Source organism: Monopterus albus, unplaced genomic scaffold (genome assembly GCF_001952655.1).
Source record: "Monopterus albus unplaced genomic scaffold, M_albus_1.0 scaffold59.1, whole genome shotgun sequence".
Taxonomy (NCBI): Eukaryota; Metazoa; Chordata; class Actinopteri; order Synbranchiformes; family Synbranchidae; genus Monopterus; species Monopterus albus.
This window is the reverse complement of record NW_018127939.1, coordinates 1,942,603-1,960,327: the sequence shown is the minus strand read 5'-3', so window position 1 is coordinate 1,960,327 and position 17,725 is coordinate 1,942,603. Positions and strand designations below refer to the sequence as shown.

General features: G+C 41.5%; 1 protein-coding gene across 1 annotated transcript in view; it reads left to right on the top strand.

Moving 5' to 3' along the window:
* LOC109961820 (UPF0606 protein KIAA1549) overlaps positions 1 to 17,725 on the top strand; it is a 34,303-nt gene that overhangs the window by 11,490 nt on the left and 5,088 nt on the right. Inside the window, exons 2-13 of the mRNA XM_020602969.1 lie at positions 923 to 3,094; positions 3,228 to 3,316; positions 4,215 to 4,374; positions 4,483 to 4,613; positions 6,536 to 6,728; positions 6,840 to 6,899; positions 7,015 to 7,160; positions 10,690 to 10,867; positions 11,593 to 11,777; positions 15,627 to 15,856; positions 15,977 to 16,086; positions 17,311 to 17,516. Of these exons, the coding sequence (XP_020458625.1) occupies positions 923 to 3,094; positions 3,228 to 3,316; positions 4,215 to 4,374; positions 4,483 to 4,613; positions 6,536 to 6,728; positions 6,840 to 6,899; positions 7,015 to 7,160; positions 10,690 to 10,867; positions 11,593 to 11,777; positions 15,627 to 15,856; positions 15,977 to 16,086; positions 17,311 to 17,516 (3,860 nt within the window). The remainder of the gene's footprint in view (positions 1 to 922; positions 3,095 to 3,227; positions 3,317 to 4,214; positions 4,375 to 4,482; positions 4,614 to 6,535; positions 6,729 to 6,839; positions 6,900 to 7,014; positions 7,161 to 10,689; positions 10,868 to 11,592; positions 11,778 to 15,626; positions 15,857 to 15,976; positions 16,087 to 17,310; positions 17,517 to 17,725) is intronic.

Genomic DNA, 17,725 nt, shown 5'->3' with positions numbered 1-17,725 from the left:
AAAGTTTATTGTCGGGATGGTAGCGGAATGGTTACGAAGGCCCACCATGTACATATGCAGAGTGTGTGTGTGTGTGTGAAGTGGTCTCCTCCTCTCTGTTTCCATTTCCCTGCTTCCTGTCCACCTCTCTGACATACTGTCCAGTAAAGGCTAATAAATTCCCAAAAATAACTTTAAGGTGTATTGTCATGAATTATTTAAGAATTTATTCATTGCCTTTCACTTCAGCTCATGTAGCCTGTCTGAAGCACATTATAGTCTGACCATGTAGTGTCATTATGGCACTTCCCAGATTAAATCGTGCATGAGTCACACTAGGTTATGCAACAGGAAGACGCAGGCCTTTGGCACTCAAATTAAGTTGGAAATGCACTGCCTAAGCTGCATTTGCCATTTCTGTATTTTGGCTGGTGTGACAGCATCCTCAAGGATTTTAATGTTGTGTGAAAGAGATAGAGCTGCTTCCTGATGAGTTGAAAATTGCTCCATCCATCACTCCAAGGTCAGATCCCAAAAAAGGGTAGTAGATGTTGTTTCTAGAGTGAATGCAAACACCAAAACTATTGAGGTGCTGAGCCAGATCCACTTCATATTGCATGCATGTCAGCATATTCCCTCAGTTTAAAACTGTAAGTGGGGAAGACTGTCATTGTCAGTTTTATTTATGACTCCACAGTGTATCCAGTATGGTCTTTTTATGATGCCTGTGCATAGATCCAACAATTTTTGTTAGTTCCCCAGAGATCAGTGTTTATGTTGGCTTTTTAGGGCCCGTGCAGCCTACTACATTTTTTCAAACTAAACTATCCCACTAGTGTAATGCCACTGTTGATCAGGTAACAGATTGGCAGGTTATCCTGTATCAGTGAAGCATCTTTTGTTTATTCAGGACAAAACTGAAGCTTTCTTTGTTCTTCTGCAGATGAGTCTCTGGTGGACTCCACACACCATCCCATGGGATTTCTTGGAAGTGTTTCAAGTTCAACAGGGCTGTCATCATCAGCCTTACCAGCCTCACATTACAATGCCTCTGAGAGCCCAGTCTCACCTGGTATGCTGCCATCCATTCCTGAACCAAACCATGAAGTTAAGATGGCTGACAACATGCGTTTTCCACGGGGACAAGTTCCTTCTGAAGGCTCTCAGTCCTACACACCAAGTGACCTCCATGAAGAACAACCACATACTTTTTCCATGCCATCATCAGTCTTCTCTGGACCTGTAATGGGCTCTAGCTTACAATTTGAGGCACCAGCTAAACTCTCCACATACTGGAATCAGGCCAGGTCAGAATCTGCCAAGCAGTCTTCCTCTCTGTCTGTAGCTCCAACAAGATCCCAGCTGCAGTCTCAGTCAGTTATGCCCAAAACATCATTAAGCCCTTCTGTTTCTGCAAAACCAACAACGCCTCAGGTTGGTCTTAATTCTGAGCAGAAGACAACTGTTCGCCAGCAGCATGGCAGTGCATCAGAGCAAACACTGCCAGTTGTGACCTCACAGCTTAGCCAGCCTCATAAGCCCCCTAAACTGGCTTTCGCTGATTCTCTGCAAGATGAATCTTATAGTAAAATCCAGAATGTGAACCAGCTGAACACCAGAAATGTCCTCTTGCTGGAGAACAAGCCAGCTCATGACATAAACAATCTGTCCAACTCAGATGAGATTGCGGCTCCTGGCTACAACATGCCTTTCATTGCCCGTCCCCCTACATCACCTTCATCAGAACCCACTGAGGTCTCTCCAGAAGTCTTCTACCCAACCAACACCATGGAATTGGACTGGGGGTCTGGGGACTACTTGGAGACTATGTCATTCTTAAATTCAGATGGAGATGACTACTCTTTGGCCACCAAGGTTCCCTCTGACTCATATGATCTGGAGGACTTTACAGAAAGCTATGACACATCCTTCCCTTCCAGAGTGGGCATATCCCCTTCATCCCTGCATCCTCTTCATGCCTCACCTTCTCCAAGCCTCATGGCAACATACAGCACCACTATTCCACTTAAATCTATCCATCCTTCTGATTTTTTCTTCACAAGTCATTATACACTGGAGCCTACTCCTGCAGCTAACAGTGATTCAACTGAAGCATCAGACATAGATTGGCATGATACTTTCACAATCCAACCAACAGATGTCCTTTTACCAGACATGAACAGCTTGGAGTATTACACGATTCAGTTGAAAAAGGAGAACAGCAGTTCAGACAATGGAGCTGAACACAGGGGTAATGTTACTGTGGTGTCCATCAGTACAACAGACATCACACCCACAGGCAGCTTCACCAATGATACTAAACAGACAGAGGAGGAGTCCTCCAGTGATCTGTCAGGGTTTGAGCTTCATGATAAACCAACCACAGAGGAGAGTCCTCAGTTAGTCAGTGCCTCTGAGCCTTTTCTGGATCCTTCAGTAGTCCCAAGCATCTTCTTTGAGCCCTCTTCTTCCATCTGGGGTGGTCAGATGATCGTCACAGATTGGTCTGCACTGACTCTCACTGCTGGCCTGGACAGCACTGTGCCAACGAAAGCTATACTGCCTCATCCCACACCTTTGCTGCCAGATGATGTAATGTCTTCCTCCTCTCTGACAGATGTCCATTGGTTTGTTACCGAGTCATTTCTACAAAGTACCCCACACACCACTCCTGTCTTAACTGAAACCATAGCCTTCTCCCCTGCTCCCACTGAAACTGCTGCCAGCACATCTGCTGATACATCAGAATCAACTCCCCAAGACTCTACTCTTTCAACTGAACAAACTCTCAATATCACTCTAGTTGAAACTGATCCCGCATCTAATGTCACTTTGGACCCCCTGGTCATTTGGGGTGATCAGGGGGTGACTGAAGATGGAGATGACATCCCAGCCACAATGACCTTGATCCCAACTAGCAGTGAGGCTAATACAAGCTCTACTGTATCCACAGCTACAACTGCCACCATCACTTCTCATGAAGCAGCAACTAGAATCTCTGCCACCACTGAAGCCTCAACTAGTGTTAGCACCATCTCTACAACCAGTGCAATGACTGCAGCACCAAGACAGTACCTCTGCAGCCTGGACAGACCTGCTTATTTAATAAAAATTGGTAAGTTGATGTCTTAATTTGGAACCCAATTTTTTGTAATCCACGTGTGATGTATGAAAATTGTGATTTGCAACTGAGAGCCTTCTTACAATGAAGTAGAGCTATAACCATGAGCTTGTGCTTTCTTTTCAAGATTTTCCTTCTGGGGCCACTGTTGGATATGCCAAATCACAAATCAGAGACATATTGAAAGTAGAATTCAACAACTCAGTGGAGCTGCAGGTACATTTATTTCTGTGGTTGAGTAAAAAATTTGATAGTAATAATAATAATAATAGCATGGAAGACGTTAGGCTCTTTGGCAAGTAATAACAATGTACAGTAGTAACGTAGGCACATTATGGTGTAAAAGAGATCTTGTAAAAATAGAAAGTAATTCTGGAATGGGTGGACTGTCTTGTAATGACCCTCACATGCACTGTATGTGTGTGTATATGCTGTACCTCTGTCAGTGTGTGTGTGGATGAATCATGAAGGCCACGCCACTTCCTGAGTTTTTATCTGTGGTTCTACAGTAAACAAACAACAGGAGCAGTCACATCAAGGTCTAAAAGACTTGCATTGAACTTTCAAACACATAAGTTGCTTATGTAACACAAAGCACTCAAACGGGGTTTTTCCATTGTAGGAACCTGTCAAAACATGTTACATTGAGTAACGCTCATCACGGGTTCTGCATTTGACTCCACTACACTTGGTCCACTTTGGAGGTGCATTCTGGGAGCTAAAATTCAGCACCCCTACGGAGGTAGTACTAAAATCAAGTACCAGGAAAACAAGAGGGAAGGGGTGCGTGCACACAGAGCGGTTGCCGGTGATTGGTTAAATATCCACATCTTCACACCTCAAGCATTAGCATTAAAAGTACTGTGTGTAAACACACAGCTGACTGTTAAGTGTGAGAGAGTAGCAGTCCCTCTCTTCTCCAAACAGAGACCAATAGAGAGAACATACCATGGAAAAACAAAGCAGGGCAGTCTGCATCAACCCCAGAGGCTATGCTTAGTGATGGTTTGGGGAAGTACAGGGCATACAGTACCACTCGTTAAGATCCTATAGTGGAAATGCAGCAAAAGTAACTCTGAGTAAATGAATGACTCTAATTTCTTTGTCTGTGAAGGTTGTGGACCCCCCACCAAAGTTTGTGTTTCGTGTGGTGTCTGGCCCAGTTATATACACAGCCATATCTGTGATCAATGCTCTGCAAAGGTCTCAGCGCCGCTACATCTCTGTGTCTCCCCACTGGACACCGCCAGACAGTAAATATCAAGTCCACACAGGTAAATGACCTTTCAGTAAGTTGTGTTGTTGTCAACATTTGAATTGTTTTTGAATGGCTTTAGTTTTTGAAACTTATCTAAAACTTTTCTTGTCTTCACTTTGTGCAGTGCTACAGTTTGTTCCTGGACATATAGATGTGCGCTTCTGCAACTTCAGCGAAAGCATTGAGAAAGGTTTGACCATGGCTTTTTCAGAAGTGTGCAGGCGCTCAAAGGAGTCAACCGACTTCACAGTCCATGTAGGTGGGACCAAAAGGCAGCGAAATGGTCTCGCTCTTGTGTTTCAGCTGAGATCTTAACATACAGTCATTGCCAAAAATATTTGCACCTCTGCGTTCTGTCTCTGCACTACGTCTCCCAGAAAATTGTTGTGATCAGAAATTCTTTGGTATTCTCTTTATTTATTTATTTATTTTTTCTTTTGTTTGCATTGGAACAACATGAAAAAGCAGAGAAAAAAGCCAAATCTAATACATTCTACACAGAACTCTAAAAATGAACTGGACAGAATTATTGACTTTTTTTTAAATCAAAATTATTAGAAATAGTTGTATTTCAACTATTCATCAAGTCATCATGTGACCTAAATTTGACCACTTCTGTGGCAGCTCTAACATGGATTGGCAAGCTGTTCCATAGCTTAGAGGCCACAGCTGTGAAAGCCAGATCACCCCAGCACTGACACCTAGATCTTGGGACCTCAAGAAGAAGCTCGTTTGAGGACCTAAGTGATTTCACTCACATGTGCTATCGCAGAGGTTCATTAAGATAAAGAGGGACAAGACCATTAAGTGCCTTAAAAACAAATACCAGAAGCTTAAAATCTATTATAAAGTGAATTGTGTCCCAGTGAAGAGAGGCTAAAGCAGGAGTTTTACGGTTGGATTTACGTGAGCCTGTCAAGAGGAAAGCAGCAGCACTTTGGACCAATTGCAGGCGAGAAATGGAAGATTGCTTAATTCTATAATACGGTGCATCACAATAGTTCTCGAGAGCTAGCAAAATCATGTATCAGCATTTCAAATCCATTAAAGGAGAGAAATTACTTAACTCTGCTTAACAGTCTGATGAAAAAAAATATTTTCACAGCTGCATAGATCTTTTTATCAAATTTCAAATCCTTATCAAAAATCACCCCTAAATTTTTAACCATAGTTTTTAGATTTTGAGCCAGTGAGTCCAAAATTAAAATCAGGTGTGGGACCCAGGTTTCCTAACAGCACACATTATGTTTTGGTTTCTTTAAGATGCAGGAAATTTAATGATAATTAGGCATTAATGTGCCTTAAACAAACAAAGATTGATGTAAAGTACCTTTTTTAGGTCTTAGCAGTACATAGATTTGGATGTCATCGGCGTAACAGTGAAAAGAAAACCCATATTTCTCCAAGACAGATTTTAGTGGGAGTTGATATAATGAAAAATGAACAGGGTGAAGACCCCACAGGATTTGACTAAGATTGATTTGCATAATAGGGTGACCTTGACTGGAATATTGCTTTGCAAACAGAAGCTATTTTGTTTAATCACTCGAGCTTTTGATAATCAGTAAATGAATAGTGGCAGAAATGGTTGCATAAAGAGTCAGAGAGAGCTAGATTTTTGAGAACTCACTGCTCAGTGTTAAAACCTAAATTAACCTAAAATCAAACTCATGCTGAACGCCACCTCACCTTACTCTCCATATTACTGTGGCTCTTGAACAAGACCCAAAGATACTTCCCGTGTATAGCTGTACTTGAAGGAGTTCATGCTCTAGTTGCTGAGCATTAAAGAAGCTTACTGTTTGTTAATAAAGAGCTTATGTGGTTGTAGAAGGTGGCCTCAGTAGAGTTTTGTGTAGTCCTTTTACATTGATGCCTGTATTATAGTCTTTTAGTTGGAATAAATGTAGGATTATATCAAGCATTTCTTGCAGCATGGAAATGTTTTATGAACAACTTGCAAACTGTGCCCTGGGTCACACAGCCCAATTTTGTGTTCTACTTTCCAGTCACTGAAGCCAGAGGTTTTCAGCTTGGGAGCTTCATTGTAACTCTTTAAGAGACAAACAAGCATTCCCAGAAATTACATCAACAGTAGAATGGAAAATTTTTTTGTACATTGTGTGGTGTAATCGTCTGTCCACTGAGTAGCACAATGCTGTTTAATTGTGTTTCAGATTGTAAACATTACCATTGCTGCTACAAAATATCAGGAGCAACGGTCAGTGAAGCAGCCAGTGGACATCATCTTCACTGTACTCAGTTCTATGGATTATCTGATGGGGTCGGAGGTCAGCAATGCTCTGATGAAGCTTAGCATGGTGGAATTCAGCTATTACATGGGCTTCCCTGTACTTCAGATTGCTGAGCGTGAGTCCCATAGGGTTGTCTCACTTACCCGTTTCCACTTATTCAAGTCATCTTCATGTTAAAAGTTAAGTATTACTCTGCTTAAACATAATTTTCTCCTTTTTACCACAGCTTTTCATTATCCAGAGTTGAACATCAGCCAGTTGCTTCGCTCCTCCTGGGTTAGAACAGGTATGATGGTTTCAGTTCTGACTCTAGCCTGCTGAAAAGCTACAGGTGCTTACAGGAAATATGTGATTAATTTTGCTTCTTATCTTATTTTTGTTTGTTTGTGTACATACTGTAGTGCTCCTGGGTGTGCTTGACCAGAAAGTGGGTGAGAGGACCTTCCAAGCCAGCATGGAACGCCGGGTGGCCATGTTACTTGGGGAGGCTATGGGATTAGCCAGACGTATTAAGAGAGCCACCAGCATAGGCAACAGCAGTGTTCAGGTACACACTGTTGTCTGTATCACTTTTGAATTAAGAATTTAAGACCCAGAACTGAGCTGTAAATGATTGTAGAGACAGACATTTCAGTGTGTTTTTCAAGGCAAAGTTTTTTTCTCTGGAAATAGTAAACACAGTATACAATAGATTTATTTGTTGAGTTTCTTGTTCATTATATAACAGAACTTATAAAAGTTTTTAACTGGGGGTTTGTTAATAGATTACTCACTAGATCTTGCAAAAGCTTCCTTCCTTGTACCATTTATATCATTATGCTATTTCTCACTACCATGCCTGAGTACTGAGGGCTCATTATGTGAGCCTTGCTGTGTCTGTAACCACTGAAAGCCTTCCTGCTTTACTAATCAGGCTCTTGCTTTTGTGGGTTCACTCCGCACCTGCTCAGCTCATCTCTAAGGGGACAGGATAGGGCTCCGTCTCCATGGGAACAGCATCCCATTCAGCCCAGGGGCAAGCCCCTTAAAGACCACAACCTCACAAGTCCTTGTTCTTTCTCCGCTTCCCCATTTCTCCAATCCTGTTATTTGATGGCTCATGTGAGGCACAGAGCTGCTAAGAGCTGATCAATTATTTACTGTTTCTCTTTCACTGTCTGTGTCCTGCAGTTGAAATGATTAAGAGTGTGTGTCTGTTGTTGAGAGAGTAGAAATTGTGGAGGGAGAGGTACAGAGACGGGTAGGTACAAGATTCAGAAATCAGAGGAACAGAGAGAGCAACACCTGGATAGAAGAGACTTGTTATGAGTGATGAGAGATTCATATTTGATCCAGCCTCATGAAGTCTTGAACCAAGCAGGCTGGCAGAGAGGATAATATCGTCCTTGGCCAAGTAGCAGCCTCACTCTTTCTGACTGACAGAGCAATTTAGGAAAATAGTGGACCATAGCCATTTCAAGCCTGTAGTGTTGGTATCTGTATTAAGTTTAGATCTTCAATTTTAATTCTGCATTCTTTCTACATTTCAAAATTATATTTCTCACAGTCACAAATAGGAATATGTGTTATACCATATGTACAGTATGTTATGTGCTCATGTTCCTTCCAGCTTTGATAGGATAATGTAATTATGGAAGCCTAATGTGGATTTTGTTTTACGCTTCAGAGTGTTTGTTGTACCGGTATATAATGAGAGTGAGGTGACTCAGACTGAAGAATCCTTGTTCTCACTTACTCACACACACACACACACACACGCACATGCACATACTGAGGACACAAACATAAACAGATGCCTTAGAAGTCATGACAGAATCAGTGTAGTGTTGCTACAGATACCTAGGAGAATACCTTATGAGTCTGCCTAGACAGATAAAAGAGGAGGTTGAATTGGGGTCATGCAATAACACACACATTCACACTGCTCTTTCCACTCTAATAATGTTCATGGGCTAAATTAGACCCTGGATGAGGGAGCCTGCCCGGCCGTTTTTCTGTGTCAGCCCAGGCATGACCTGCACTTTACTCTTTCCAGTATTGCAGACAGCAGACTGCGATGAGCCTCAGGGTGCCCAGAGGGAGACTGCACACATACACAGACATATTAGACTACATGAAAAAAATTATAAACAATGAACACTCTTATGGGAATAGAAGAAGAGCATATATAGCATTCGTGTGGGGATGTTTTTTTTTGTGCAAATACACTTTTATGGAAACGCCTCATGTTAAATGACTTGCAGCAATTAAAAGTACATCTTACACATTAACTTCTATTTAAAATATTTGTATTTTGTATTTAATTCATTTAATAAATACAGTAAATGTGTTTAAAATGCCACAGATCAGAATGATCGTCTTTGACTAGGTTGTTTCCTTGATGTTTTATCAGGGACTTGAATAATAATTATAAATATAACATACAATAGCTTAGGAAGCCATATAATTGTTTCCTTAATTGTAGTTTCTGCAGCCACAAAACTAAAATATCATTAACGTTACAGGGTTCTATAGAAAATAAGGTACCATCGTGGACAATAAAAATTATCTTTATTATTGAAATTGTAACACTTTGGTCATTATAGCCTTCACAAGGCTTTCAATTTTAAATGTAGAGTGTTGTGCCTCATCTTTAGTGGATCTAGTTATTTATTTTTGGAAGCTTTTCTTTTCCAGTTGCTTGAGCACTGGTCTGTTAGCCACAAGTGTTGCAGCCGGGAAACATTTATAGGTCACAACAACAAATGGGAATATTGAAATGAAAGCATGTTGCACAACAGATTCTAATTTTGATGGGTTTGAATTGAAACTCACGTTAGTCTCCACCTCACTGTGTGTTCTTAAAGTCAGCAGAAATTCAAAAACCTCTAACAAGATTACTAAATGTCACAAAACTGAGGTTTGTACAGTAAGCATAGGTTTCCAGCCAAAGCAAATGAGCAATTAGACAGCACCAACTTCTGCCATGGCAGCTCAGTTCCCCCTTTTCCTATTGCCATTCCACCTAAATGCAATATTCGCATCATAGTTTTCTCTTTTTCCAAGATTTTATTAATTAGTAAGTCACATACAGGAAACAGAGAGCTGTCGTTGGCTGGAGTAGAACCACTGACAGGTATATGGTGCAGCATGCTGTAACCACTCAGGTACAGGGTACCCCAATTTTTATTCAGGAAAAACAATATTCTACTAATGGCAGTTTTTTTCAGGATTTGTTGCAGCAACCTTTGAAGATACATCAAATCTCCTGAGTCAGCAGAGTTTCAGCTAGAATTTGATCTTATTGCACATCTGTAGCATTATTTGTTGCCTCACAGTATCAAGTTTTCCGTGAGCCCTATAAATGTGAACATTCTGGATCACCACATCTAGAATATTACTTGGATCCAGATCAGACTTTGGTGTGTGGTAAATCTTATGAGGGTGTTATCATGCAATTTTGGTTCAAGCATTGTAGGCATTGTGTATGCAACTAGAAGTAAAAATACTGAAATTTGCCCAGTCTGACACTGGTGAAGAATCCTTCTGCAGACAACCATCTCACAGTAGACATTCAGCCTGTTGATTGCTTTGTGTGAGAGCATAACAGCCAAGGAGTAGGCCCTAGCGTCCTTTCCATACACAAGGCGATGTGTTCCTGTAACAAGAAATATTCCTTAATACTTCATGACACTGATGCCACTGAACAAACTAAAGAGTTTTCTTGGAAAGGCCTTGGATGCAGCCAGAATCTCCCATGTTTTGTCCAGTGGCTAGATTCAAACCTCCTGAATTTTATTTTTGGAATCAGATTTCTGTCTGTCTTGTCTCTTAAAGAGGTAGCTGCAGTAGCTCAATAACATTTCAGAGGTGGGTTTAACTTGCTCTGATGATAGAGGGTGGCACTACGACTTATTAGGTATTCAATATTTAAAATATTTGTTCAGGAAACCTGTGTTTTATAATTGTAATAAAACTTTTTAACTCTGACTCTCACTCCATATGAACCTGTAATGTATGCACTTGTACCACATCATTTCATACAGCTATCTGAACATGTGGCAAATTGTACCTTCTGTTTTTGTATCTGCTCTAAGGTTGTAAGTGCATCCCGGCTGCTGGGTTCGGACCACCCCTTGGAGATAGTGTATTTTGTGGAGGATCCTAGTGGTCAGAGGATGACTGCAGCTCAAACATCCAGCCTACTCAACAGCCTCGATGTTCAAAGGGCTGCCATTGTCTTGGGATATCGTGTGCAGGGCGTTTTAGCGCAGCGTGAGTACCTCCTGCATAGTAAATTAATGACATTGAGGGGCTGCTAAGTGATAAAGGAGATGGTCCTTGATATGTCTGTAAGCATCTACATTGCTGAAATGTCCAAGAGCAAGACTGAGTCACTGCTATTTTTTTTTTTTTTTAATCCGATTATTGTTACTTGTCACTATTTTATTATTGGTATATGAGTTGAAATACAGTGCACTGCAAAGAGCGTTTGGCCTTTTGTTTTGTGAATTGCACAGTCCACTGTAGTTTTTCAAGGTTTTGTCAAACTTAACTGCGTAGAGCCAAATTCTATTTTAGAGCAGAACAAATGGAATACTGAGCTAATTACTTGCCTTGTACATGCTGTACCAGTCCTCAGTAAAAATCTAATCAAGGGATGAAGGCCCAATGAGAGTCCCTCAAGGGAGTACTGTCGCTGTGCTGGCTGAGTTATCTTACACTAACTTTCCCAGGGGATAGAATGAGTGGTAATTAAAACAAATGAAGGTCTGCACTGAAGATTACTGCAGTGAGACAAGAACCAGCACTCTGATACTGCATGTCTACCTTAGCATCTTTCAAGTGTTTGTGAACAGGCTTAAAAAGAATATTGAAGCATATACCCAGATTAACTGAGCCATGCCAACACTAATATGTGCTGAATTTGTGCTTGAAACTTGGCTTAAAACTAAAATGTCTCTGTCACTCTCCCATATCTTTTTTTTTTTTTTGTAAAGCTGTAGAGAAGGTGACCTCCGCACCCTCTGACACAGAGAACACCAACATGTGGATCATCATTGGGGTGGTGATTCCCCTCCTTGTGGTGATTGTCATCATCTCCATCCTGTACTGGAAACTGTGTCGAACAGACAAGTTGGAGTTCCAGCCAGACGCCATGACCTCTATGCAGCAGAGGCAAAAGGTAGAGTCCAGGCAGTGTTGTGCATTTGTTGTTGTTCATTTTATCATTGTTTCAGTGTCATTTCAGTATGTAAAATGGTAGTACGGTAATTAAATCTGTGGCCACCACTGTAACATCATTTGTCAAAAGCTGATAAGGCTGATTCTGAAAATGAATATGTTTTTGTGACCATAAAGTATTTTTGTATCAAGCAGTCTAATTTAAGAACAGCTAAATAGTAATATGTCTTACTTGTTTTTCTTTGGTAAAGATCATTCTTGCCAGAATTACAGTGACGTGCACTATACACCGATCAGCCATAGCATTATGACCACCTGGCTAATGCATAGGAGTCGGTGCCGAAGTTGATTGGTACTCATGTCATTCTGTAGCTCACTGTGCGTCTTCTGTGAATCCATTTATTTCCATAGTTCTACTGTCAAAAAGAGCACAAATTTGTGTTTATCACTTAGTGATAAAAATATTTTAAAGGAGTGAAAACTGTGGCTGTTAGGACAAGTTAGAAATAATAAGACATAACTAGACCTGCAGCCTGGCAGATGCTGTGACCCAGTCATCAGGCCATCACAGTTTGGCCCTTGTCAAAGTCACTTAAATCCTTGCACTTGCTTGTTTTCCTGCTTCCAACACATCAACTTTGAGGACTGAATGCTCACTTTGCTGCCTAATATACCCCACACAATGCTAGGTGCCATTGTAAAGAGATAATAAATGTTATTAATTCACCTATTATTGGTCATAATGTTATAGCTGATCTGTGCACTAATCATGTGGCTGTGATACAGCTATAATGTATTTATGTTGTGTTAACACCGTGTTAATGGCCAAACCAGTTTTGCCAAACATTGCCATGTTCTGAATAGAAAGGTTTACTGCTGATGATCTGGAAAGTCAGAACGCTCAGCTCACTTTTAAATTCAGATGAACTCCATTTAATTAGGTGGATCTGTCACTGTCATGAATGGTGCTGTAGGGCTTCATAGAAGCTGGACTTCATCAGTTCTTCTTTTAGATAAGATTAGTAAAACTTTAATGATCCCAATAGAGAGATTTATTAAAGGACATGAGCAGGATAAGAAGTCATGATGATGCTAGTAAGTGTGCCAAGGCTATTTTTTTCTTTAAAACTTTTTCCATGTTTCTTTAGGTATTCGTTTGCTTAAAGGACAAACAGCCCTGCCCTTTAATTCCCCTTTGTCTCATTGTATTTTCAGTTTGTGACAATTGAACAGGTTCCCCACCCTTTCTACCTTTGCTTGACACAGGAATAATGCCATTTGGCAGCGCTGAACCTGTTCCCTGTCCTAGTATTACCTCTTTGGTGTCCTGTTGGCCATGAAGTTAACTGCCCCGACATACTATCTATTTCTTCTGTTCTTTGAGGCTCCCTACGTGTTCAGATGAACATATCAGGTTTGATCAGTAGTGACAGTGCAGACTCTTTCCAAAAATGTTGGAGAGACACAGGGTGTGTGTGTGTGTTATATTGTTTTGTTTTGTTTTAGTGTAAAGGATGGGCTCAAACCTTTGCTCCGTTTCCAAGTTCAGCATGTGTGATACAACTAGATAGCTACAGCATTTTACTGTGAAAGAGACAAATAAGACTAAAGCACAGGTATGAGGCATTTGCACTGGCTGACATCAATACCAGAGAGCTTTGTCCTCTCTGTGGTACAGCAGTGTTGGATCTCTCTTTGAGTAGCACACACCTGCCGTCCTGCTTCTCAGCTGCTGCTTCACAGTCAAGTCCTAGTGATTCTTTCATCATTAATTCAGATGTCACTGACAACCCAGTCCTAAAATTGTTTTTTTTAATATGATGACTTGTAACCAGCCTATTTTGGGGGTTTGTGCATGTGTATTATTTCAGCCCCATGACCTCCTGGTTGATCTTTCTGTCTGTATTTTTGTTACATTCTCCTCCACTTGCATTTTTTGGTTGAGCTGAGCTGAGCTGTGATCTAATCCCTCTGCTTCTCTGTGCATCTGCAATGAATCTGATGTGCAGAACCACACTCTGCTTAACACAGTCATCTGTCACTTAACACCACTCCTCTTCTCAGTCTGCTACATCATTCAGAGAATCAAGGACATCCCTTCACCAGACAACCCCTCCAGCTAAAATGAAAATAGAATTTAGTGAGGAAGAGGAGGAGGAGTATGATGAAGAAGAACAGGAGGAGGAAAAGAAGGTTGGAAGGTGGAAGGTACAGAGCAGTGTCTGGTGGTTTATGGAAAATGTAGAGGAGATGTAGTTTGTGTGTGTGTGTGTGTGTCTGGGCGGTAGTCATTCAGTGGGAATTACTCTAAACGTTTACAGTTAAATAAAAAATAACAAAGAAGTCAGAAGTTAATAGTCCAGTGTCAAATTTTGACATATGTCAGATACAGACACAACAGCATCATCACTGTATCCACCATTGCTTCTGCTTAGAGGCCAGCAGCTCTTCTCAAGAGAAAAAAGAATATGAGCAGTGAGGAGGAAGAAGAGGAAGATGAGGAGCAAGAAGATGATGAAGACAAAGAAAAGAAAAAAGAGATAATGAAAAAGAAAGAAATTGCACAGAGAGAGCAAAGGAAACAAAATGGCAAATCAACACTAACAAAACCAGCGAGGGTGGTGAAAGAAGAGAGAATCGAAGTGTTCTCTAAAGGGAAGACAACCAAGGAGGAGGTACACTGTGTCGTAGTCATAGAGACTAGTCCACATTAGTGGACATCCTGCTTTCCCCAGTTTTGATGACCAGACACAGGAAATCCAGTATGATAGAGTACATATGGTGGGTTTCACTGTGGACTTTATATTGGTGCGTTTGTCTATAGATCACTGTGTTGTGAAGGAGTACTGTAGATTTGTGTATCAGCAGTTTGTTGTGAGTGATTCCCCAGTTTACCATTAGCCCAAGCTAAGCAGTATTCAATGTGTAATGTGTGGGAGATTGTGTGTTTGCTTTGGTTCAGCCTCGGTGTTAATTGCAATGAAATGGCTTTTGCTGTTTCAGCTGCAGCTTTTTGAATGATTTCCATTTCAGTGACCGGCCTTGTTTATACGCCACAGAGAGCAGTACACACAAAGATATGCACACACTTTCTCTCTTTGGATTAGCAGTTTCATACTGGCAAGCATCACACTGGATTAGCAGTTTTATACCAACAAGCCTTGTCTAAGCCACACAGTTTGTTTCAGTAAACTCAGTGAGTGTACATATAATTCAGAGAATCAACAGGAACATGTTGTGTCACTCTTCTCTTCCCTTATAGTCATATTTTGTGTTGGTGTCACAAGCTGCAGATGCAGGTGGTTATGCCTTTACTAAAGGCCCCGAGGGCCATGTAACAGGGTCTCACTGCTTCCATCTCCAGCCTCCACCCCCACCTCAAAGGAGAGCAAGCATCTCAGTGTTTCCACACATCACCCATTTCTGTCCCAGTTACTCATAGTCGTTCTCTTCATTTATTAATGTCTGTCTGTCTGAGTCTCCCTCCTGGATGTCCAACCATCAGTAATCTAGCCTAATTATGTACCCAAAAGTTGTCTCTCTGACTGTCTGGCTATCACTTCACTCATTCATGACTCTTGGTGTTGAGAGAATTTCAATGCAACAGCCTTGTCACTGTCTGAACTTGCATTTGCTGGTTTAAACTGCAGATTAAAATCATTATGCATTATTTATGTGTCATAAATATTGCGGTCATTAAACATATACCAACAGCGTTATTCAACTTTCTCTCTCACCTGTTACTCCTGCTATATGTCTTTCCACCTTTTCCATCTTTGTCTTTTTACTTCCTGTCTCTATTAACTCTGTGTTCCTCCTCTCTTTCCTTCTCCTCTGCCCCTCTCCTCAGTTGCAGGCTCCCACTGTGAAAGGCTTTGACTTTGCCAAGCTACACCTTGGCCAGCAGAGTAAGGATGATGTCATGGTGATCCAAGAGCCAGTCCCACCAGAGCCTTGCCTTGGGCCCCTTTCCATTAAAGACGGCCTCAGTCCATCTGAGAACGGGGAGATCCCCACGCCCATATCCAAAGCCTCAGCCTCCTCCACCAAGGCGTCCCGTAGCAGCCGAAGGCGAGAAAGGTCAGCTCTGCCAATAGTATGGTGCAAGAGGAGAAACAGTTCTGTTCAAAAAAAATCTGCAGCTTAGTGTGTTCTTGTACTTCTGTTATTCATCCAAGTGTGTGTGTGTTTTGTGGTTAGGCTCTCGCCATCAGACGGTGACTCAGTGGTAAGTGACCATTCCAGTGAGCGGGAATCAACTGAGGAGAACCTAAGAGCCCACGCCACGCCGAGCGACGGCAAGCAGACCCGTAAGGTCCCCATCAATGTTTTAAATGGCAAGTGGCCCTGGAAACACTCACATTCAGACACAGAGAGTGAATATAAGGGGGGATGGGGAGGAGGAAACTGAAGTGACTGGGCAGACTTAAAGAGATAAAGAGAGAGCAATTCAAGCTGGGATGATTTGAGTGACAAGAGGGCCAGATAGAGGCAGGGGAGCCTGTGAAGTGATTTAAAAAAGACAAAGCAGAGAAGAAAGTGCAGCATCAAGTCAAGCAGTGACACTGAGATTACAGAGGGGAATAGCGATAGAGAGAGAAACACCTGGTCGAAAGACGTCCATCCAGAGCGGATGACGCAGGGAATAGGAAGGAGAAATAGCTGAAGTTACTTTATCTGACAGCTTGTTGATAGATTCAAGCCAGCACTGCCACTCGCAGACTACAGGCTGGAGCCAGAGGCAGTCAGGCACACAGACTGCAGCCTGACTCACCCACAGAGGAATGATAGAGCATGTTTTCTGCTCATCAGAAGCTGCTCTTTGTTAGTTTTCAGACTAATTCACTTCACAAAAATAGAAGAGAAGCTGTTATCAGCTACAGAAATTGATAATCTGAAATTATCCTCCTTCTTTTTCCTCCCTCTATGTATCTCTCCTTTATTTTTCCTCTTATATCTAAACATTTAAACAGCATTTGTGGTGGCCACACCTCAGTTCACCAGCCTTTTTTACTTTTATTTGACAACATACAATAACCACCTCTGTCTGCGGTACTTGTATTTGATCTCCTTCACCCCAGTAAAACTCTCTTTCCTTTCTATTGCTGTTTGCAGGCAAGAATAGAATTGGTAAGAGTTTGTTTTCTCTCTGTCTGTGTCTCTCAAGACCTTAGGCCCTACCTCCAGCAGCTGTGTCTGCCTGTTGTTTGTTTGTTTCTGTGGTAGCTTTGTGCTCAGCTTGTTCTCACCATCCATCACCATCTGCTGAGCTGTCAGTCAGAAACAATCGACTTCGCAAACAAAGGCAAAAGCCATTGTTTGACATGAAGTTTAGCTCTAGGAAACAGATATCAGTGTTCATTTCATAATGCTACTAGAAAGATTTACTACACTCTTCTGCTGTCCTGTAGATAACATTAAGTATAGTCATGTTGTGCTGTCACCTAATTTAAATCAGCATTAGCAATTAGACTTTCAGTAAGTACACATTGCTGACTGAGTTATGACCTCTTTTTTCTTGCTCACTTCCTCAGGTCCTCCACCTATGAATACTACAAACGAGCAGCTGTCCTCGGCCTCCATTTTTGAACATGTTGATCGAGTGTCTCGCACCACAGAAGCAAGCAGGAGACTCCCCAACAAGGTCCAGCTTATCGCCATGCAGCCCATGTCTGTCCCACCGCTGCACAGCCCACCCATCAATGGCAAACTGGCTGACAGCAACCAGATCAACAAAGAGGTTTGCTCTTTTGATTTTCTTCTGCTTTGAAAATAAACCTCAAAATCTAAACATCCTCTTTTTTAATAAGACTGTGGGCTCGGGTGATTTAGGAATGTTCTTGAGTTGAGTGATTTTTGTTGCTACTGTTGGAGCATGATGGGTTTAGTTTGCTGTGATTTAAATGAATTAGTGCAAATGAATGCAACTACAGTGGAAAAATGCAAGTT